We start from the raw sequence: 24,860 nt of genomic DNA on the forward strand, positions 1-24,860 counted from the left end.
GCTGTATTGTACACATGCAGCTGGCACTGGATTAATAAACCGGCTGCTGTTAGTTGGACTGCGCTTGAACGATGATGACTTCCTGTTATTTATCACAATATAAAAGCCGTTTGTGCTTGAAGTGTGCTGGTATTCACCGGTACTGTCACTTTTACATTTTACTCTTTGGCGCACCAGGACTCTCCTCTGCCCTCTCCAGATCAGGTTTTCTGGGCACTATGTGACGCTCACCTGTTCCTGTTCTCGCCTGCTAATCTCCACAGGGAGATCGGGAGCCTTTCATGCAGCAGTTTGCGTTAGTTGCTCGCCAAATTCTTTTTTCGTGTACCAACCAATCACAGCCTGGGGTAGGCAGAATATAATAAAAAGATTGAGGCACCTCAGCACAGTTTAGAAATTTGAACTCGTTGTTCTTTATGCAGTTTTTATTATTGACAAGTTAATACTTTACATAAACAAATGAGAGACCAACTACCATGTAGAGCATTTTTCTTGCACAATAATTGAATGACTGAAAACAACTCAAAAATTAAACTGCTGTTTTCTCCAACTGGAATTAATATTATAGGCTACTATGGTACGCTTTAGTGATGGGAAAAGTCACAAGTTTTATATTTTAATAAATCAAATTGTCATTACCTTATTGTCAGTGGGCTCAAAAGTCACTTAGAAATGAAGCACACGCCTGTTTTCTCCGTTGCTTGCATCAGACACTATTCTGCTTTTAATGTGAGGTCTCCGGATCGGATTCAGCCCTGTGCGCTCCCGAGCCTCTCGTACTACAGCGACCACACGGCAGCTAACGACATGCAGCCCACTAACACCATAAAACAACCGGCTCACAGCAAAACACAGACTCCACGTAAGGATCCAAAACAACAAGAAAGGTTCATGTTCTGAAGCCCATCAGACCAAACGGGCTCAGATGTTGAGTAAGAACAAAGTGAGAAACACAGAGAAAGTCACGTTAGCTCGCCGGCTAACGCCGAGCAGTTGCTAATGTTATCCGATCGATTTCCACATTAATTAACCAACTAACGCGACTTACATTACTATCCTGTGTACCACAGATATTATGTCATAGTGTCAAAACCTGCAAGAAATGATGGAACAGTAAAAAGCAAATGTGGAACGATTTGTTTACTATCCTCTAGTGATGCAGCCAGGAGCAGCCAGCTAACGCTACATTAGCTCAGACCTGCCGCTTTTTGCTTCGTAACGTTCAATTTAGATTTATTGCCTTTTACCAATACTCAGGTACACAGCTTCTCCACCTCTCAGTCGCTGTAACTAACATGACCCACATATACAACCCAGAGGAGGAGCCATCCACTAACACTAGTTACAGTAAAGTTACTTACTGCGGTCTTATTATTATAAAATGTGACAATCTCATAATAATATTCAGTCCAGCTCACTGCCCGTTTCGTTATCCAACACATGTAGCTGTGCTGACATTGCTGAGCCTCCGGAGACAGATTCACAGATAGTAAAGTTAGTTACTGAAAGCAGCAGCTGAGCTAACGATGTAGCACGTCAGCTAAATGCAATAAATATACCGTGATCATGTAACGAGCATGATTAGTTCAACCTGCAGCTGATAAAACTATTACTGTAAGGTTGCAGTGGGAGTTTAGCTGAGTTCCCAGCCTGCCTATAGCCGCTGTCACTCTGCCTTTTTTCCGGGAGGATTGAGCCGATATGCGGCTCGCTGCGCTGAATGAAAAGTATGGTGCCGGTGTTGAGCTGCCTCTGAGACGGGAACGTTGAAGTAACAGAGCCTGAACATGTCTGGAGAAAAGCCACAGCCTGCATGCTGGTGTTTCTGTGTTTATTGCAGGATTTCTGTATGAAAGCGGTTGTGTTTCGGATTATGCTCGCTCATGAGTTCAAGCGAGCACGTGTACGAGCACACGCCTTGTTGCAATCTTAAAACCGCACCGCTAGTGGCCGCTGGAAGCTACATAAGGCCCTTTTAAAGAGGTGGTATTCTGCTTTTTGGGTTTCCCCCTCTCCTTTATTGAGTTCTCTTTTTTGTGCATTTAACAGGTTTGCAAAGTGAAAAAGCCCAAAGTCCAGCCCAAAGGGAGTTCACATCTCCCACAGAAAACTCTGCTCTGAACCTAAAACAGCTCGTTTGTAGTCCAGCCCTTCACTTCCTTTACTTGTGACGTCACAATGAAAACGCGTCATAAAGCTTGCCAAGCAGCTAGCGGGGTCAGGCACGCCCTCAAACCAAGCTAGTCTGAGCGGAGGCCCTTTGGCTCGACTCGCCTTTGTTTGGTTTTCCATTGTAGAAATGTTGCACCTGTACCTGCTTCCAGGTACTTTCTTTCATATCACCTCCATCGAGGTTCCAGGTGAGCTGAGGGAAACTAAAACGTAACGTAAAAAAACAGGACAGACTGCTGATTGGTCAGAGAGAATATTCACTATTCACTGCATCATCATTTCACCAGACAGAGGCCTGCAACAGAAAGTTTTATATTTTACAGTTTTCGTATGTAATTTCATCACTAAATCCACTTCTGAGAAGTTTTGAGGTGAGAAATCAGCTGTGTAGATTTCAAATATTGACAGTTTTACGAGAAGTGATGGCGGGACAAAAATGTGCTTGAATATTTTCGGAGTTGAGGAGCCCTGCGAGTGGCTGCGGGGGAAGCCTGCTGTGACCCGCGGGAGGAGCGTGTGAGGCCGGCCAGCCGCCCAATCACAGAGCCCTCTGCTCCCGCCGTCACACAGACCGCTGCAGCAACAACGGCAGAGGAAAACACAGCTGGAAGCTTTTCATACCGCTTATCTGTCTTTACATTCTGAGGAAGGTTGAAACGCTTTAACTTAAAGAGACAGCTATGTGGATCGCTGGTGTGTGTGTCGCAGTAAACATTATGTCGCGGCAGTTGTGTGTGGCGTCGCTATGACGACAAGCTACGTACTATCTCTGGAGAGACGAGTCTATCGATTTGCGCTATGGTAGCATTTTTCGGCAAGGCAGCATAGATCGTCAGAACACCGGCAACAGTTCAACGTTTAGTCCTGATGGTAAGATGTGGAACAATGATGTTGTGGACTTGAGCGTAACTTAAAACCATCTGCTAGGTTACGGTCTCAGTCTGAAGCGGCTTTGATTTGGATCACACTACCTTGTTTCTTACAACCCGCACTTCTCTGCTTCTGATTGGTTAGTAGTCCTTACCTGGGAACTGCGCATGTGCAACTCCCAACAAAGATTTTGTAAAAGTAAGATGCATCACTCTGTAGCTCAACAGCGGAGCGTACAACACAGGGTGAAAAGAGGAGCTGCAGCAATGTGCAGTATGAGAAAAATATGGTGTTTTTTGAAAATTAAACCATGTAAACTTGTTCTGGTATAACCCCTAAATAAGATTTGGAATCTGAAAATGAGCATAATACCACCTCTTTAACTAGGCTGGTTATTGCGGCGCTGCAGCCCTCTAGTGGGCAATTTAAAAGAAAACAGCACAGTTCTCAAACACAGAAGCCTGCCTGGCTTGCTCTAATTGACAAAGTATAATGCACAAATTCACCTCTTGATCTTTCTCTATCATGGTTCTATAAAGCCCCATGGAGCCACAACCAAATTCAAACCATGTAAAAACCACAGAAATATGTTGTCAATATTCAATTAAGCCACTACTCCGGCTAAATCTGTCCATTTTCACAATCTTTCCTGAGTATACAACAGCTGCCATGTGATGAGTTAACGTAAGAGTCCAAGACTGTTTACGCATGCGTGAAAATTAACAAATTACTCCCTCAGACTACTCATTCCTCCTGAGTCATATACAAGAATAGGTCAAATGAACGAAACGTTCTTTGAACGACAGAACACTAACTATACTAGCCTGTACTATTATCTGAAATTATAATGAATACACAATAATTAGCACTAATCAAACCTTAACCACAGTGGTGTAGGCTAATATCAGAAAATGGTTTTATTTGTAAAACAGCTGAATCTCAACTAATAAACTATCTGTAGGCAGATAATCCAAATGTAACCTGTTAAAATATTATTATACTGTCATTGTACTATTTAATGATGTAATATTTAATAATCCACTAATTTATTACCTTTACTCCTCCAGGCTGTGGATATATTTTGTTTATCAAATGGTCCGAAATAACAAGAAAATGCATAGATTTTGGTCATAAGGTAACTCATTGCCTTTACTGTACGCTGTACCAATCATGCTTACTGTCCTGCGAAGTCACCCCCCAAAGGCCCATTCTGAGCCAGCAAAAACCCTGCAGCTTCTTCCCGTCTGCAGCTAGCCTCACTAACAAGGCCCAGGTCCCTCACTGAAATAAAAGCTGAAATTCTGAACTCTTGTCTCATACTCATCTTTTGATCTTAAACCCAAATGTCTTCAGTGAACAGCAAAAACAAAGGGACAACAATACTGTTGGAGGGGACTGTATGTATGTACACAATATTCTCTTCCGTTGCAATACATCTCCAACACAAACCTGGAATAATGCACATATCTGCCACATTGTTCTTTCTCTGCAAATAGTTGTATTATTTTTCTCTTTTATTATTCTTATATAACTTCAAATCACTTTTATTTATATAGCGCCAAATCACAACAACAGTTATCTCACAGCGCTTTTCATAAAAGAGCAGGTCTAGACCGTACTTTATGATAGAGGAGAGGGACGAGAAAGCACAAGACTACCAAAAAGGGGAGAAGTTGTGTTAGTAACATGCATAAATGTAATGAGGTTGCATAGAGAGGGAGAGAAAGTAGAGGAGAGAGGAGCTCAGTGCATCATGGGAAATCCCCCGGCAGTCTAGGCCTATAGCAGCATAACTAAGGGATGGTTCAGGACTACCTGAGCCAGCCCTAACTATAAGCTTTATCAAAGAGGAAAGTCTTAAGCCTACTCTTAAATGTAGAGATGGTGTCTGCCTCCTGAACCCAAACTGGAACCTGGTTCCACAGGAGAGGAGCTTGATAGCTGAACGCTCTGGCTCCTAGTCTGCTTTTGGAGACTCTAGGAACCACAAGTAACCCTGCATTCTGGGAGCGCAGTGCTCTGGTGGGGTAGTAAGGTACTATGAGCTCTTTAAGATAAGATGGTGCCTGACCATTAAGAGCTTTGTAGGTAAGAAGAATGATTTTAAATTCTATTCTGGATTTTACTGGAAGCCAATGCAAAGAAGCTAAAACAGGAGAAATGTGATCTCTTTTCCTGGTTCCTGTCAGAACACGTGCTGCAGCATTCTGGATCAGCTGAAGAGTCTTAATGGACTTTTTCGAGCAGCCTAATAATAGGGAATTGCAGTAATCGAGCCTAGAAGTGACAAATGCATGGACTAGTTTTTCTGCATCATTTTTAGACAGTATGTTCCTGATTTCCGCAATATTACGTAGGTGAAAAAAGGCGGTCCTTGAAATTTGCTTAATGTGAGACTTAAACGACATGTCCTGATCAAAGATAACTCCAGGATTCCTCACAGTGGTGCTGGAGGCCAGGGCGATGCCATCCAGGGAAACTATATCTTTAGATAATGCGTCACGGAGGTGCTTAGGCCCCAGAGCAATAACTTCATCTTCATTTTATCTGAGTTTTAACATTAGAAAATTACAGGTCATCCAGGTTTTAATATCCTGAAGGCACATTTGAAGTTTAGCTAACTGATGAGTTTCATCTGGCTTGATCGATAGATATAACTGAGTATCATCTGCATAACAATGAAAGCTTATGGAATATTTCCTGATAATATTGCCTAAAGGAAGCATATATAAAGTGAAGAGGATTGGTCCGAGGACAGATCCTTGAGGAACTCCATGACTAACCTTGGCGTGCATGGAGGACTCATGTACAAACTGAAATGGATCTGATAAATAGGACTTAAACCAGCTTAGAGCGGTTCCTTTAACGCCAATGAAAAGTTCCAGTCTCTGCAATAGGATCTGATGGTCAATGGTATCAAATGCAGCACTAAGATCTAATAAAACCAGTACAGAGACAAGTCCTTTGTCTGATGCAATGAGGAGGTCGTTTCATTTTCACTAGTGCTGTCTCTGCGCTATCATGAGCTCTAAATCCTGACTGAAAATCCTCAAATAAACTTGCATTTGTTTACTCCATATTTATATATTTCTACATTTATTCATGTCAACTTGTTGTCTACCTGTATCACCTCATCACAAAAGCAAATTCCTCATATGTGTGACTTGACTGCGGATGTGTCAGCGTCTGTGCTGGAGGTTCTGTTTGAGTTTTATGTTTTTAAGTCTCAAGTTGTATTATTAGTTCTTGAGGAGGATGCCTGACTGCTCTCTGATGAACTCCAACAAAGGGACTCGCTCCTGTCCCACTTTAAGACCCGTCTCCCATTGCTATTTAACTTCTTGATGACAGAGCACTTACGAATGTTAACCTCACAAGACACTCTCCAGCACACGTCAGTGTGGGATCCCTCTTGTCATCCGCGGCCCTGCTCGACAACAAACGGGTCTGCCTCTCCACCTCACCTGTGCCTCTCCAACCGCTTTGTGACTCTGGCGACTGACTGTGACCAGATGCACCCCGCTGATTCCCTCGGCTGACAGCAACCAGACGTGTGGCCAAACAATAGGCGAGCCTCTTCAACCATCATCCCGCTCTGCAACTTCCATTGCTCGGCGAAAAATCTTGAAGTAGGCGGAGCTATGGCGATCCGGGGGTCTTCGTCACCCAGAGTTGGAGGGTAATCGCCCTACCAGGTCTGATGCAGCTGCCGCTGCTTCCCTGCCGAGTCTGCTGGCCTCCGCAAATGGTGTGGACAGCCTGGATCACACCCCCACCAACTGTAAGTCTACACAATCTCCATCTCTTCGTCCCTTCTAAATCCCAACCACATTGATAGTTGGAGACCCAGTTCAGGACCATTCTACTCTTCAATGCCACTACTCGTTGCTTCCCTGGAGCCACAGTGCCAGTCATCCTGGATAAACTCCTGGAACTGCTCCACTCACTCCCAGCCTCCATTTGCCATGTAGTCTTGCATGCAAATGATGTAGATCGGGGACTGTTGTAGCCAATTTTGATGTGTGCTATATGTTGTGTGTTTGTGGTAAATTGTATAGGGATGACGCTCTTCCACCCGTGCACTAGGTGGCATAGGCAGGGAATCACAGTGGTTATGCGTGCTATAGTCTTGAAGTTACCATATAAACTGAGGGAAAGGTGGAGAAACTCTGCTTATGAGTTGCAGGAGAGGCACTGTCGTCAAGCAGGTTTCAGTGACATTGTCAGTTTCATTGAGAGGCAAGTATCTATCGTCTATCTATCCTCTGATCCAATCTTTGGAAACAGTCAGGACACATCCATCTTACCACCAAAATATAACAGTGGACATAAAGTCTCATAGGTTCGCCTCAGGGTAAGGGAAGCAGTTTTGCTACCTCCATGGAAGCTGTTAATACTGGAAACACAAATCAAGCGAAAAGGAGAAAAACTGATAAGTCAACAAATGTGTCGTGTCTGCTGTGTGAGGAGGGTCACAGATTGGAGTTGCGCCCCAGAAGGGAGAACAAGCTGCATAGATAGAAAATTGACTTTCTGAAGGTGAAAGGTGTTTGTTTTGGGTGTTTGTCTGTTGGACACATGAGCAAAGATTGTCATAGACGTCTGTCTTGCAAGTTTCGTAACCTGAAACATCCTACCTGCCTCCACATCCATTTAAAGGAAAAATATCTCTAATCAGAGTACACACACCAAGAAACAAACTTGACCATATAGGGGCTGGTGTGCCAGACTGTGTCTTGCTAATTGTTCCTGTACAAATCAACGCTATGAAAGGCAGTAAAATGCTAAAGACTTGTGCATTTTTAGATCCCGGCAGTACAGCCACTTTCTGCTCTGAGCGACTCATGAGGGAACTAAAGGTGAGAGGAAGAAACACCAAGATCCTGCTGAGAACCGTGAGCCAAGAAAGGTTTTTCAGCAGTCACGTTATCTCAGGACTGGAGGTATCTGCACTCAATAGTAACACTTTCTTTGAATTGCCTGATGTGTATAAACACAGTATGAGAGACCTGTGATAACATTCCACGACAAGAAGAGCTAAGTGCCTGGCCACATTTACACTCATGTGTCATTGATGCTGATGTGGAGGTGTTGATTGGAACTAACATTTCAAGACTAATGGAACCATAGAAAGTGAGGACAGAGGACACTATGCTGTTAGAACCCTATTGGGATGGATTATCAATGGACCACTGATAGGAGGCAATGAGACTGGGAGCAGCTATCCTACCATTACAGTCAACTGAATATCTATTGCTAACAGAGGAACTGCTGGTGAAGTAATACAACCACGACTTTAATGAGAAATCATCAGAGGAAAAGCCAGAAATGTCGACAGAAGATCTCAAGTTTATGGAAATCACGAACAGTTCAGCTGAATTCAACAACAGCCATTATTGCATGAGATTACTTTTAAGGGAGGAAAATGGTACCATGCCTAACAACCACCATGTTGCTGAACAAAGGGTCCTCTGTCTAAAAAGGAAATTAAAGAAGAATACACTCACTTTCTCAGTGATGTTATTAAATAATGCAAAAATAGGTGCCAGAAAATCAACTGGAAGGAAAAGAAGGAAAAGTCTTGCACATCCTGCATCATGGCATGTACCATTCTAAAAAGGGAACCTTGAGGTTGACAATCAAGCACAATTTCTACGTGGATGATTGCTTTAAGTCCCTGCCTTCATAGGCACTCACAAGATGAGGTATCTTGTCTTTAATAAGCTCAGTGTACGACCCCACTGGATTTTTAGCACCCTTTACCTTACCTGCCAAATTGATGCTGCAAAATCTCTGGAGGTTGAGCTGTGGTTGGGATGATCACATCCCAAACTACCAACTACAGTGGGTGGCGTGGCTAGAAGATCTAAGAAAGCTCAGCACATTTAACGTACCAAGATGCATCAAGCCCAAATATTTTGGGACGGCTCACAAGTGCCCAACTACATCACTTCTCTGATGCCAGTGAGGACAGTTATGGTATCGTATGCCATAATATGCACAAAACACACAAGAACGTGACTGAGGTAAATACACAGTCCATGTAGAGAGCGCATTTGGTAATTTTGAGTTTGTGCTGTGTCAGTGCGTGACCATGGCATTGTGGGTTGAGTGCTTGCAGTCCATGACACTGACCAACTAGCATAAGCTGCTCATGTTAATGTGCTTTGTCTATTTCTATCCATTTTTAAAGTGTCAGATTTTATTATAAGTTTTATATTCTGTCTTTACAGAATTTCTGGCTGTGGACTCTCAGAGACTCACTGTAAAGTCGTGGCCTCAGCTCTGAAGTCCAACCCCTCCCATCTGAGAGAGCTGGACCTGACGAAAAACAAGCTGCAGGATTCAGGACTGAAGCTGCTGTCTGATAATCTGGAGAGTCCCCACTGTAGACTGGAGATTCTGAGGTCAGTTCATGTGCTCTTATCTTATGTATATCTACCAAATTTAAATCCATTACAGGAATTTAAAATTTCCTTCAGTTCTCTGTCTCCCTGTTATATGGGTTTGTCTGAGCACAAATCACAATAAGGTTGTTGTGTCAAGCAACACGCACGGCATCGCTTGGCGAGCGCTCGCGCAAGCTGCTGTCAAAGAATTTGAACCTTTGCGCTGAACCCAGCTTCCAACGCAGCGCAAACCCCTTCTTTTCTGAAAAGGCCTTTATGGAAGAACAAAGTCCTCTGCAGACCTTCAGTCACTGAACATTTAACCTTATATTCTGTCTGTGTTGAGAAAATGTTGCCAGGTATAAAACACTATCATAGCATCAGGAGATTATAGACTTCCAAGACTACCAATTACCTGCATTTCAGTAATTAATAACAATGCATGAGAGATATTCTCAATGTGTTTGAGATTTCATTTTCAATAATATATATATATATATATATATATGGATGAGAGTTGACAACAGTTACAGTTCAGTTTATTACCGTCCTCAATAACAGTTTCCACTGGGGGATACAGTGGGTACGGAAAGTATTCAGACTCCTTTAAATTTTTCACTCTTTGTTTCATTGCAGCCATTTCCCAAAAATCAAAAAAGTTCATTTTATTTCTCAGTAATGTACACTCAGCACCCCATCTTGACAGAAAAAATTTTTGCAAATTTATTAAAAAAGAAAAACTGAAATATCACATGGTCATAAGTATTCAGACCCTTTGCCGTGACACTCATATTTAACTCAGGTGCTGTCTATTTCTTCTGATCATCCTTGAGATGGTTCTACACCTTCATTTGAGTCCAGCTGTGTTTGATTATACTGATTGGACTTGATTAGGAAAGCCACACACCTGTCTATATAAGACCTTACAGCTCACAGTGCATGTCAGAGCAAATGAGAATCATGAGGTCAAAGGAACTGCCTGAAGAGCTCAGAGACAGAATTGTGGCAAGGCACAGATCTGGCCAAGGTTACAAAAAAATTTCTGCTGCACTTAAGGTTCCTAAGAGCACAGTGGCCTCCATAATCCTCAAATGGAAGACGTTTGGGACGACCAGAACCCTTCCTAGAGCTGGCCGTCCGGCCAAACTGAGCTATCGGGGGAGAAGAGCCTTGGTGAGAGAGGTAAAGAAGAACCCAAAGGTCACTGTGGCTGAGCTCCAGAGATGCAGTCGGGAGATGGGAGAAAGTTGTAGTAAGTCAACCATCACTGCAGCAATCCACCAGTCGGGGCTTTATGGCAGAGTGGCCCGACGGAAGCCTCTCCTCAGTGCAAGACACATGAAAGCCCGCATGGAGTTTGCTAAAAAACACCTGAAGGACTCCAAGATGGTGATAAATAAGATCCTCTGGTCTGATGAGACCAAGATAGAACTTTTTGGCCTTAATTCTAAGCGGTATGTGTGGAGAAACCAGGCACTGCTCAGCACCTGTCCAATACAGTCTCAACAGTGAAGCATGGTGGTGGCAGCATCATGCTGTGGGGGTGTTTTTCAGCTGCAGGGACAGGACGACCGGTTGCAATCGAGGGAAAGATGAATGCGGCCAAGTACAGGGATATCCTGGACGAAAACCTTTTCCAGAGCGCTCTGGACCTCAGACTGGGCCGAAGGTTTACCTTCCAACAAGACAATGACCCTAAGCGCACCGCTAAAATAACGAAGGAGTGGCTTCACAACAACTCTGTGGCTGTTCTTGAATGGCCCAGCCAGAGCCCTGACTTAAACCCAATTGAGCATCTCTGGAGAGACCTGAAAATGGCTGTCCACCAACGTTTACCATCCAACCTGACAGAACTGGAGAGGATCTGCAAGGAGGAATGGCAGAGGATACCCAAATCCAGATGTGAAAAACTTGTTGCATCTTTCCCAAAACGACTCATGGCTGTATTAGATCAAAAGGGTGCTTCTACTAAATACTGAGCAAAGGGTCTGAATACTTATGACCATGTGATATTTCAGTTTTTCTTTTTTAATAAATTTGCAAAAATGTCTACATTTCTGTTTTTTTCTGTCAAGATGGGGTGCTGATTGTACATTACTGAGAAATAAAATGAACTTTTTTGATTTTTGGAAAATGGCTGCAATGAAACAAAGAGTGAAAAATTTAAAGGGGTCTGAATACTTTCCGTACCCACTGTAAATTAAATTAATAGTCCTTATATTAATAATAATACTTAAATATAATAGACCTATAATAGTTAATGTAATTAAATATTTAAAATTGACTTAAGTAATTACTAGTATTGTTAAATTAATTAATGCACAATAGTTGTGATAATCGTGAAGCCATGCTTATTCCTCTGACTATAATCTTACCAACAAAATCTGTAATCGTAGTATCCCTACAACCATCTCTAGGGTTTACAGAGGAAGGTCCGAAAAGGAGGAAATATCCAGTGAGCAGCAGTTGTGTGGACCGGGAGATTTACATCATGGATGTGCAGCCGACAAACAAGCATCAACTGTGTTTTGCTACATTGTCAATATGGACCAAAGTCTGTTGTTGAAAATATGCCATGAACAATTAAGGCAGTTCAGAGGGCTATCACCATGACATGACATTAAGACCTCGCGGGACCAAGGTGACAGGCGCCGAGTCAGGTGTTGTGTTGTGCCGAATTATGCATGCCTGCTGAAAATTGCATGCACTTCCAAATAGCTACTGCTTTTAAACACTATAATAATCAGTGGTGATGAATGATTCGTATATACAGTATCTCACAATATAACTTATAAATATTTATATATAAATATAAAATAAATTTTTGTAAATATTTGATATCTTTTCATGTGACAATACTGAAAAATCCCCGCGACCCTGTACACAGGATAAGCAGTTGACGATGGATGGAGGGATAGATGAATACTGAAAAAATTACACTTTGCTATAGGGATGCACCGAAATGAAAATTCTTGGCCGAAGCCGAATATAGTGAAAAAAATTGCCAAATACCAAACAAGTACATTCACATTTGTTCCATTTGTTTTGACTTTTTTTTTAAACCATTGCATAAATTCATCAAGTCCGACCCAGTGTGATAAATAATGTTGTATGTGGTTCTCGTACGGCGTAACATGAAGACTTCAGAGACTCTCTTCAGGCAGGACTCTCATACTGCAACACTTGTCTTTGTAAAGAGACAAACTGACAGGATAAATTCTCTAACCTGCCTGTCAGCTCGCACTGGGCTGTTTCAGTGGATTTACCACAAAGGCTTGAATATGTGTGCACTCCAAATTCAGGTGTGGCTATCTTAATCGCCTTCTCACAAACAAGAGACAGAAACACTCAAAGTGGTTCTTTTCTAAGAAGTCAGCCACAGATCGAGTGGATGCGCTAGGAGACAATTCAGCAGAACAGCGTCCGTTTCCCGGAGTTACTAGTTGGAGGAGCGGCAGCTCTGTTTGGGATCCTTCAGAAACTGCGCAGGGAAAAACGTGCAGGCGCGCTGGTTAAGCTGAGACAGCGGGGATTTCGCACTGCACTCCCTTCAATCCACCTGGCGAATGTCCACTCTCTGGCCAACAAAATGGACGAACTGCTTCTCATCAGAACTAACTCGGACTTCTGCAGATTTGCTGCCCTCTGTTTCACCGAATCCTGGCTCACCGAGCGCATCCTGGACAGCGCACTTCACCTAAAGGGATTTAATCTCATCGTGAAAGGGAGCTCGCAGGAAAAACACGGGGAGGCGGACTCTGTTTCTATATAAACGAAGGTTGGTGCACAGATGTCAGTGTTGAAGAAATCATGCAGGCCTCACCCAGAGACATTATTTATAAACTGTAAACCATTTTATTCAGCGCGGGAGTTTTCCTCGTTTGTCCTGGTCGCTGTTTACATTCCACGTCAGGCCTGTGTTAGTGAGGCGTTACTACACCTGGCCGAGCAGATAACTAACATGGAGAAAAAACATCCAGACTCCCTGCTCATTGTTCTTGGGGACTTTTAACAAAACAAACGTCAGCCATGAACTTCCAAAATACAGACAGCATATTAAGTGTCCCACCAGGGACGCTAACACACTGGACCACTGCTACACAACATTAAAGGACGCCTATCGCTCTGTTCCCCGTGCAGCCTTGGGACTCTCTGATCACTGTCTGGTACATCTTATCCAGACACACAGGCAAAAACTGAAATCTGCTAAACCTGTTGTAAAGACTGTGTAAAGATGGACCAACGAGTAAAAGCTGGAGTTACAGGCCTGCTTTGACTGCACTGACTGGAGTGTTTTTGAGGCTGCAGCCACTGACCTGGACGAACTGACACTGTGACATCTGTTTTTGTGAGGACATGTGTGTGCCGACTAAAACCTTCCGCACATACAACAGCCAAAAACCCTGGTTCACAGCGAAACTCAGGCAGCTTCGTCAGACCAAAGAGGAGGCATTCAGAAGTGGGGACAGAGTCTTGTGCAACCAGGCCAGGACACTGACTAAAGAGGTCAAAGCTGCAAAGGGGTGCTTTGCTGAAAAGCTAAATGACAGCTTCACACCTCAGTGTGGAGAAGCCTACGGACACTCAAACTACAAGAGACCATCCCCCAACACTGCTGGTACTCAACGACTGGCTGACGAGCTGAATGGTTTCTACTGTAGGTTTGAAAAGCCCACAGTCACACCTCTCCCCGACTCCAACGCCATCTTCAAACAGTCACCTTCCCCCTCTGACCTCTCACCTGCACTCAAGATCTGTGAAGAGGATGTGAGCCACCTCTTCCAGAGGCAGAAGATCAGGAAGGCTCCTGGCCCTGATGGTGTGTCTCCATCCTGCCTGAAAATCTGTGTGGACCAGCTGGCCCCCATCTTCACTCAGATCTTCAACAAATCACTGAAGCTGTGTGAAGTTCCCTCCTACTTCAAACGCAAACCCAAAAAAACCCTCCATTTCTGGACTGAATGACTACAGGCCCGTCGCCCTGACATCTGTAGCCATGAAGTCCTTTGAAAGACGAGTGTTGGCCCACCATAAGGACTTTATAGGCCCCCTGCTGGACCCCCTGCAGTTTGCGTACAGGGCTAACAGGTCAGTGGATGATGCAGTCAACTTGGGTCTGCATCACATCCTGCAACACCTCGACTCTCCAGGGACATATGCTAGGGATCCTGTTTGTGGACTTCAACTCGGTGTTCAACACCATCATCCCGGACATCCTCAGCACCAAACTCACCCAGCTCACTGTGCCAGCCTCCACCTGTCAGTGGATCATAGACTTCCTGACTGACAGGAGTCAGCAGGTGAGGCTGGAGAACATCACATCCAGCACCCGGACTATCAGCACTGGCGCCCCCCAGGGGTGTGTGCTCTCCCCACTGCTCTTCTCCCTCTACACCAACGACTGCACCTCAGGAGACCCATCTGTCAAACTCCTGAAGTTCGCTGACGACACAACGGTCATTGGCCTCATCTGGGACGGTGACGTGTCGGCCTACAAACGGGAGGTTGATCAGCTGGCTCTCTGGTGCAGCCAGAACAACCTGGAGCTTAACACGCTCAAAACCGTGGAGATGACCGTGGACTTCAGGAGGAGCCCCCCCACTCTGCCCCCATCACCATACTCAACAGCCCTGTGTCTGCTGTGGAATCCTTCAGGTTTCTGGGTTCCACTATAGCCCAACACTGACACGATCATTAAGAAGGCCCAGCAGAGGATGTACTTCCTGCGTCAGCTCAGGAAGCTCAACCTGCCTTAGGAGCTGCTGATCCACTTCTACAAAGCCATCATCCAGTCTGTTCTCTGCACCTCCATCACTGTCTGGTTTGGATCTGACACCAAAAAGGACAGGAGCAGACTACAACGGACAGTCAGGACTGTAGAAAAAATAATCGGTGCCAACCTGCCCTCCATTCAGGACTTATACATTTCCAGAGTCAGTAAACGGGCAGGAAACATCACTGCAGAACCATCTCACCCTGGACACAACCTGTTCCAGCTTCTCTCCTCTGGTAGGCGCTACAGAGCACTGTACGCCAAAACCAACAGACTCAGAAGCAGTTTCTTCTCACAAGCCATCACTCTGATGAACAGCTGATTTCTGACTCAGTGTCAGAACAACTCCAGTGCAAAAACCCAGTAACTCTGCCTCTAATCAGACACCTGTTCACTGGCTAACATTATTTATTCACCATTCTCCATTTCAGTGCTGTTCATACTATGTCATATTGTATATACTGTATACCAATACACCTACCTCAGGTCATAGGTCCTATTTATTTTTTCCAGCATCCTTTGCACTATACTCTACCACACTGTGTACATGTATGTGTACCTGTATATCATATCCAGGCCGCTGTCTTTTCACTCCTCTTAAAAAACGCTTAACCAGCCGATGCACAAAAAACGATCTCTCTCCAAAGCTCTCGTGGTAGGATGAGATGGCCGCCACGTATGATTTGACCGTGGATAAAGCCAGAGTTCTGTCCAGCAGCAGCAGCTGGAGGAAGGACAGAACATGGGATAAGGGACACGAGACGGGGTCCATGTCTCTTTCCACGCACCAGTGCTGAAAAGCGGACCACTTTGCTCTAGAAGAAGCAGTAGTGGAGGGTGCGCACTATATTAGGGGACAATCCTAGTCTTTTAAGGCGCTCCCATTCATGGGCCAATCCCACAAACGCTGACATATCACTGGGAAGTGAAGGATGGCGCCGTCCAGCTCTGAGAGCACGTCTCTGCGCCACAGCAGCTGCCAGCTGAATCATCAGTGGAAACCATGATGCGCTCGTGCGTTCTGGTGCCACCAGAATCACTGTTAGGAGCTCCTCATGAATGCGCGCCAGAAGGCGGGGAATCAGAGGAACCGGGGAGGAAAGCATAAAGGAGCCTTCTAGGCCACGGGCTGTGTGAGAAGGCGTCCACGCCCAGTGGCGGCTCGTCCCGTGCGTTCAGAGAGAACCACAGTGCGCACTGTGCGTTTTCTCGTGAGGCGAACAGATCCATCTCTGACTCCCCGAATCTGTCCCACAGTTCATGAGTAAGAGTGGAATTCAGTCTCCACTCGTTCTGAGACGGACCGCCGCGTGACATGAGGTCCGCGTCTCGGTTCTGAACACCGGGAATGTGGAGTGCTCTGATAGAGCGCAGGTTCGCGTGGGCCCACAGCAGCAGGCTCCTGGCTATCTCTAGTAGCCGAGCTGAGCGGACGCCGCCCTGATGGTTTATTTAAGCCGTCAGTGCAGACTGTATATAAGACAGTGGCAGGTGAAAGTGCGACGCGTTTTCTGTCATCTGTCCTCCCTGTGCTGTCATTATGCATAAATGCCATAATGAAAATGAACAGCACCTCTGTTAGCTGACTTTCTGCAATAACTACACCTGGCTAACTACAACTTAGTTAACTTAGCTCACTAAACTAGAAAGACAAACCAACAATCAGACACAGCGAGACATACCTACTGTAAGTTCTAAGTAAATGACATGATAAATTGGTTAGCTAGCTCACAACGATGTTTATGGGTTTGATGCTCTGACTTAACGAGGCGTGACAGTTTTTTTTTTTATGAGGCATGACACTGTGCCTGCACAAGCTTGGAGAATGACGTATGACTTATAGAATTACTATAGTCATACGTCACAACCCCATTTTAACAACAATATTTGCAACTTTGAGCACAAAATTAAGCCATTTGTCAAAATATGAAATGTTAAAAAACACTGGAGGGAGCTTTAAGAGAACGAGCCTCTCTCTTTGCTCAGTGCACATTTGATTTTTATTGTTCAAACTGATAAACTTAGTTTTTTGCAAATATTCACTCACTTTGAATTTGATGCCTGCAACACGTTCCAAAACAGCTGGGACAGGGGCATGTTTACCGCTGTGTTACATCACATTTCCTTTTAACAACACCCAATAAGCATTTGGGAACTGAGAGCACCAATTGTTGAAGCTTTGTAGGTGGAATTCTTTCCCAACTTCAGTTGCTCAACAGTCCGGGGTCTCCGTTGTCGTATTTTGCGCTTCATAATGCGCCACACAGTTTCAATGGGAGACGGGTCTGGACTGCAGGCAGGCCAGTCTAGTACCCGCACTCTTTTACTACGAAGCCACGCTGTTGTAACACGTGCAGAATGTGGCTTGGTATTGTCTTGCTGAAATAATAATAATAATAATAATAATCCTTATTTGTAGAGCACTTTTCAAAAACAAGTTACAAAGTGCTTTAACAAGTGTAAAGAATAATACAAAAAAAAAGATAAGAGCATGAAAATTTAATATAAAATTAGTAAAATACAATAAAATAAAAGGGATAAAATAAAGTCAAATAAGATCGGGAAAAGCTCTCCTATAAAAGTATGTTTTAAGAAGGGACTTAAAAGAGTTCACTGACTCAGCCGACCTGATTTCCTCGGGCAGGCTGTTCCAGAGCCTCGGGGCCCTGACAGAAAACGCTCTGTCCCCTTTAGTTTTCAGTCGAGACTCTGGAACAGACAACAGACCTCTGCCCGAGGATCTCAAGGTACGTGCTGGTGCGTATGGGACTAAAAGGTCAGAAATATAACAAGGCGAGAGGCCATGAAGAGCTTTAAAAGTGATCAATAGAATTTTAAAGTCAATTCTAAAACATACTGGGAGCCAGTGTAATGAAGCTAAAATAGGAGTAATGTGGTCATATTTCTTTGTTCTGGTTAAAAGCCTGGCAGCTGAGTTCTGGACAGTCTGGAGTCGATCAATAGATTTTTGGGTTAAACAGGTGAAAAGGCTGTTGCAATAATCCAGGCGTGATGAGATGAAGGCGTGTAAAATGGTCTCGGTGTCCTTAAAAGTTAACATAGATCGAATTTTAGCTATATTTCTAAGTTGATAAAAACATGATTGAACAAGCTTTGTGGTGTGCTGCTCGAAATTTAAATTACTATCAAACCAAACACCAAGGTTCTTTGCCACAGGCTTAATGTGATTTACTAGGGAACCAGCAGATGGCAGTATTTGATTTGCCATCTGCTGGGACCCGATGACCAGGATTTCTGTTTTGTCTGAGTTCAGCTGGAGGAAATTATTTGACATCCATTTTTTAACTTCACAAAGGCAGTTGTTAAGTGAACTCAGCATTCCAGGGTCTGTGGATCTGACGGGCAAGTATATTTGTGTGTCATCAGCATAAATATGAAAAGAAATGCCATGTTTATGGATAATATGTCCAAGGGGAAGCAGATACAAGGAAAACAAAATGGGTCCTAAGACCGACCCCTGAGGCACACCATATTTAACTGGACAGAATGAAGAGACATAGTTGTTTACAGACACACAAAACTTCCTATTTGACAGGTAGGATGAAAACCATTCTAGGGCAGTACCAGAGATCCCCACCCAGTGCCTCAGTCTGTCTAACATGATGTTGTGATCAATGGTGTCAAAAGCAGCGCTAAGGTCCAGGAGTACCAGGACTGAGCACATGCCTTCATCAGCAGACATTAAAAGGTCATTGGTGACTTTAAGCAGGGCAGTCTCAGTGCTGTGGTACTTCCTAAAACCAGACTGAAACTTTTCAAATATTTTGTTATTTTCCAGCACAGTGAGCAGCTGTTTGGACACAATTCTTTCTAGAATCTTTGCAATAAAAGGCAGTTTTGAAATTGGTCTAAAATTTTGTGGGAGGGAGGGATCTAAACCAGGTTTCTTTAAAAGTGGGTTCACGCAAGCCGTTTTAAAATAATCAGGGACACAACCAGTAGATAGGGAGCTGTTGAAAACGGAGATCAAATGGGGCCCAACAGAATCTATTACTTTCAGTAAAAATTTTGTAGGTATTATATCAAGTGGGCCGGAGGACACTCTCATTTGTGATATGTTTTTAAAAGCTCAGACAAGTCGATGGGATAAAACTGGTTAAAACTCTGTTGTTGCTGGTGAGGAACCTCTGAGTAAGAGGCCACGGGGGTAATAGAGGCTCTGATTGACACCACCTTATTGGTAAAATAAGATAAAAACAATTCACAGTCATCATTACTTCCAGCTGAGGCACAAGGAGGGGTTGGGTTTACCAGCTGATCCACAGTCTTAAACAGAAACCTGGGATTGTGTTTATGTGTAGTAATGACTTCAGAAAAATAGTGTGTTCTCGCATCCTTAACCATTTTATTGTAGTTAATTAATAAATCCTTCAGACTGAGGTAATGGACTTGGAGACTGGATTTTTTCCATCTGCGCTCTGCTTTCCTGCATTCCCTTTTGAGGCTGCGAATGCTGTCATTTATCCAGGGTTGCTTACTAGCTTTAGACGTAGGCCTAACCTTTAGAGGAGCAGTAATATTTAGTGACGACAAGCAGATATGATTGAAGTGATCAACCAGATTGTTGGTGTTGGAATCAGACAGGTGTTGGCTTTGGCTGTGAAAGACTGCGCAAAACTTTGAAACACTTTGTTCATTAAAGATGCGACAACACACGGAGCTTGGTGAGGCGGCATGAGTAACAGGCGAATCGCAGCTAAAAACAATACATCTGTGGTCAGATATGGTCATGTCCACTAATTCCACAGAGGAAATGCTGACACCCAGGGTAAAAACCAAGTCCAGTGTATGACCACGGTTATGTGTTTGCCCTTTGACATGTTGTTTGAAGTTAAAAGAAGTGGCCATATTTAAAAAGTCAGTTGCATTAACATTGGTGGGGTCATCAACATGAATATTAAAATCGCCACAAAGAACAATTCTGTCATAATTTAAAACCAGATTAGATAAAAATTCAGGACGTTCTGATAAAAATACTCCAGGCGGTTTTGGGGGGCGATAAATTATAACAAATATGATGCAGCCCTCCAACTTTAAGAGTGAGAACTTCAAAGGAGCTAAATTCATCACAGCGTACTTGATGACATTTTAAATTTTTCCTATACACGCTCACTAGCCCACCACCACGACCACTGACCCTCGGTTGACTAAAACAATCATATTGAGGCGGACACAGTTCAGCTAGCTGGCTATAGTCATTCATCTGCAACCAGGATTCAGTTAAAAACATAAAATCTAGATTTGCAGACAAGATAAAATCATTTAAGATAAAAGTCTTACTTGACAGTGATCTCACATTGAAGAGAGCCATTTTAAATGAGTTTGTTCTAGGTGCTGGAGTTGGTGCAGTTGTCCTAATCCTTAAGAGATTACTATTATTTCTGTGTGGGATGTGCACATTTCGGTTTACTGGTCTATGCGTGATGATGACAGGAATAGAAGTCTGTGGAACAGCGCTGGGAGCAGACGGCTTTACATGCCAGCAGGTGGAGACAGTTGTTTGTGGCAGTGAGGCAGAGATCTGTTCAGTGAGCGGTGGTGTGTCCAGGTGTGCTGCATGAATGATTAGTCATTCACGTAAGTCATGTGTGGACCGCACCACATGCTGTATGTGCGCAGCTAACATTTCTGAGCCCCGTTTGTTTGGGTGAAGTCCGTCTGTCTTAAAAAGAGACATTCTTTGCCAGAAAATATTAAAATTATCCACATAAAACACACGGTGAGCCCTGCAGGCGGACTGGAGCCAGTCGTGGAGGCCAAGGAGTCTACTGAAGCGGCCAGCACCGCGACCGACTGTGGGAATGGGACCAGAGATAAAAACGGACTTTCCACACTGCTTTAAAAAGTTAAGAAGACGGTTAAAATCTGATTTTGTCAGCTCAGACTGCTGCAGAGCTGTGTCATTTGTTCCCACATGGACTATCACTCTTGTGATGGAGGACGGGAGCGACGGCATCAGGTCCTGGAGTTTTTTTTAAATGTCAGCCGTGGTGGCACCGGGGAAGCAGCGAGTGGTAGCGTTAAAGAAACGGAGGTTTCTGGTTATGGAGTCACCAATTATTAGTGTGGTTGGGGAGAAAAGAGGACGAGGAGATGCTGGTTGTGTGGTTCCAGAGCAGGACTGAGCAGAATCTGCTTCAACACTGCGTGCGGACTGAGGATGGAGTGTGTGAGCTGCCGAGTGTTGTGTTGGAGTAGCAGTAACAGACCTGAGAGAAGGGCTACCCGACGGTGCAGGGTAGAGACGGCCTCCGGAGCGTCTGAGCACAGCCTCCTTCAGGATCCTACGTCGGGAAGCGGAGGTTTTTCACCGGGATGACAGCCGCCGATCAAGTCCGGCGGCAGACCGGCGGCCCAGTGCAGGAGATGTAGCCGGTGAAGGAGATGCAACAGTGTCGGCAGGCACTGTGCGCCGAAAGAGATCCGTATCAGGGAGACTCGAAGCCGCAGGTGCATCCGCTGGATGGACCGGAGTGTCGTTAGACAAGGCTGCATAGCGGTTGGAGAGGCCGATGTGCGGAGGAGAGGCAGCCCCATCCGAGCCTCTCTTGCAGCCACGGACCACCACTTCAGCCCAGGTTGACTGATGCTTCGGAGTCGAGCAGGATGAAAGCCTGGGAAGGCTAGAGAGGTCCCAAAACACGGTGTCCTGGATGTTAGCGGTTGCGCTAAGAGAAACAATCTGTTTGGCTTGTACTGAAGCTACATCCATAAAGCCAGTCAGCAGGGAATCTTTCTCTTTGAGTTCCTCTGAAAGTCGTCGGATGTCTTCCATAAGGTCAGCAATCTTCTTGTTCGCTTTCTTAAGGAGTGAGCAGTCCTCATGGGGCAGAGTTATCTCGGCTAGCACAGTCACCGGAGCTTTGTTGCGATCAGTAGCGTTGATCGCGTTTTTACGGTCATCTATCTTAAGATCCATGTCGGATGACTAAAATCCTTAACCCACGTAAAACTTAAATAAAGTTAAGTTAAATAAAAGGATATAAAAAATGTAACGAAAAAAGTGGATTAAAACTGGATAAGAGTCCGGTTCAAGACGGAGCTTCCGACAGGTGGCTACAGACGCCAACGCATGCGCAGAGTGCAGGTTACGTCAGCAATTACGTCAGAGATCTTGTGACAAGATGATGCAAGGATCACACAGGGACATCCCTGAAAAAGACGAGTGAACACTTAACATGAACTAAGGTACAGGACTGGGAACCAGGACAACGAACTAAAACGCAGGAACAAGAGTTAAGGCAGTGACTAAGAAACAATATAACAAGTAGACTACCAAACTTCAAAGCAATATCAAATCAACACAGGACTACGAGCTAGAACACCAGACAAGACATAAACACTAAGGACAAGGAAACGAGAAGAACAGGTAAACAGAAGGACACCAGAAACAAATGGCAAAAAACTCAAACTCACAGGGAAAAACTACAACTCATGACATATTCTGGTTTTATTTACGTTTAACACAATGTCCCAACTTCACTGGAATTGGGGTTGTACTGAAAGTCTTATTTATTTCATATTGGCCATTTTGGAATTCTATAGAAAAGCTCTTTCTTAGTTATTTTTCATAAAATGACACCTGATTGAATTAGAACAACAGCATGTCTGATTTGATCAATATTCCAGACTGGCCTGAGATCAGCAGCATGTTATTGATCTGTGTTGACATGAATAGGTGTATGAATGTTGTGCTGACATTATGATGATCCACAATAACACAATGACAAAGTCCCTCTACTCATTTCTGGGAAAAGCTCATTGATCAGGACATAGTAATGTTGAGCTCCACATTTAAAACCTGAACACATCTGATTGGATTAGAAATGGATTTTTATCTCCATCATTTATTCTTTATTCAGATTCAGGGACTGCAGTTTGTCAGAGATCAGCTGTGCTTCTCTGGCCTCAGCTCTGAAGTCCAACCCCTCCCATCTGAGAGAGCTGGACCTGACTGACAACAAGCTGCAGGATTCAGGAGTGAAGCTGCTGTGTGGATTTCTGGAGAGTCCACACTGCAGACTGGAGACTCTGAGGTCAGTTCATATTTTTTGCTCTTATTCAGTGTTTATAGAATAAATTATGCTGTTAACAACTGAACTCCACCTGAGAAAAACTATCACCCATCAAATTAAAATAACACAATATTTAGGACTTGCAATAGGAGTGATTCAATTAATTACATGGCAGATGAAAAGCAGATGCAGTGACATAATAAGATGCATCAAACATGCAAAAAACACACAAGAACATAAGTGAGGTAAATACACAGTCCATGTAGATATTTAGAGAAAACAGATGTTGTAGTTGAGTTTGAGCTGTGTCAGTACATGACCATGGCATGTTCAGCATTATGTGGTGAGTGCTTGCAGACTATTTCCATGGCACTGACTAGCTAACTTAAGCCACTCATGTTAATGTGCTTTGTAGTGCAAAATGGCCAGTCTATTATCATAAAGTGTCAGATTTTATTATACTTATTTATACTAAGTTTATATTCTGTCATCACAGACTTTCTGGCTGTGGACTCTCAGAGACTCATTGTGAAGTTGTGGCCTCAGTTCTGAAGTCCAACACCTCCCATCTGAGGGAGCTGGACCTGAGTGACAACAAGCTGCAGGATTCAGGACTGCTGCGGCTGTCTGCTGGACTGGAGAGTCCACACTGTAGACTGGAAACTCTCAGGTCAGGATTTATCAACCTGTTCAACAATGAACATTTGAATTCTTATTTATATGAATGGATGCACTCATATATTTTTTCTCTTCTCATATTATTTCCAAACCAGTTGTGTTTAATCAGTTCTTAGATCATGTAACCTTCCATGAACATATTTTATAAAGTTTTGTTCTGTGAAGCTGGTAGCCTAAGTCTGAGGAACAGCTTCAGGGAAAGAAGAGGAGAGGACACCAATTCAGAAGGGAAAATCTAGAGATTTGTAGAAGTCACACATTTAGTCAGGGAGATCGATGTTTTTCAGACTGAGAACAATCAGTAAATTTCTATCCTGGTTTCAGAACTTTTTAGGAGTTTAAAACTCAGTGTGAGCCCAGCCTCATGAACCACTTTCTGCCTAGCAATGAAGGCTGATGGACTTTAGAAGCCCAGGGACTATATTTCATGATATTTGACACACAAAAGGGAAATCAAAATTAGTTCTGGGTGCATGAATGGCTGACCACCGTCTGCTTCCCATTGGCTGGTTCTTAGCCAATGTGTTGTCCATTACCATCATGGCATGTAGAGCCAGTCGGGTATTATCCCTTACATATCATAATCGTATCAAGTGTGATTTCATTCTAACACAAATGTTATTTGTCATCATTGTCTCTTCAGACTGAGTAGATGTAACCTCTCAGAGAGAAGCTGTGAAGCTCTGTCCTCAGTTCTCAGCTCCCAGTCCTCTCGTCTGATAGAGCTGGACCTGAATAACAACGACCTGCAGGATTCAGGAGTGGAGCTGCTGTCTGCTGCACTGGAGACTCCCCACTGTACACTGTGTATTCTCAGGTCAGTATTTATTAACACGGTGCCTTGTTACATAAACTTACTGTTTGAAATCATTTTGAATTTGGCGCGCTATGTCTGTTCTTTGCCCTGGGCCGATCATTTGGAAGAAAACTTCCCAAAAAGGT

General features: G+C 43.9%; 2 protein-coding genes across 2 annotated transcripts in view; both read left to right on the plus strand.

The window, feature by feature from the left end:
* LOC119911422 (NLR family CARD domain-containing protein 3-like) overlaps nt 1-24,860 on the plus strand; it is a 41,563-nt gene that overhangs the window by 13,178 nt on the left and 3,525 nt on the right. The window contains exons 7-10 of the mRNA XM_038730318.1: nt 9,276-9,449; nt 23,088-23,261; nt 23,737-23,910; nt 24,562-24,735. Of these exons, the coding sequence (XP_038586246.1) occupies nt 9,276-9,449; nt 23,088-23,261; nt 23,737-23,910; nt 24,562-24,735 (696 nt within the window). The remainder of the gene's footprint in view (nt 1-9,275; nt 9,450-23,087; nt 23,262-23,736; nt 23,911-24,561; nt 24,736-24,860) is intronic.
* Nucleotides 1-24,860, plus strand: part of LOC119911344 (NLR family CARD domain-containing protein 3-like) — a 125,865-nt gene that overhangs the window by 10,704 nt on the left and 90,301 nt on the right. The window lies entirely within an intron of this gene.

This window comes from Micropterus salmoides, unplaced genomic scaffold (assembly GCF_014851395.1).
Source record: "Micropterus salmoides isolate LMB-PRFRI ecotype aquatic unplaced genomic scaffold, ASM1485139v1 Ms_hic_scaffold_2, whole genome shotgun sequence".
NCBI lineage: Eukaryota > Metazoa > Chordata > Actinopteri > Centrarchiformes > Centrarchidae > Micropterus > Micropterus salmoides.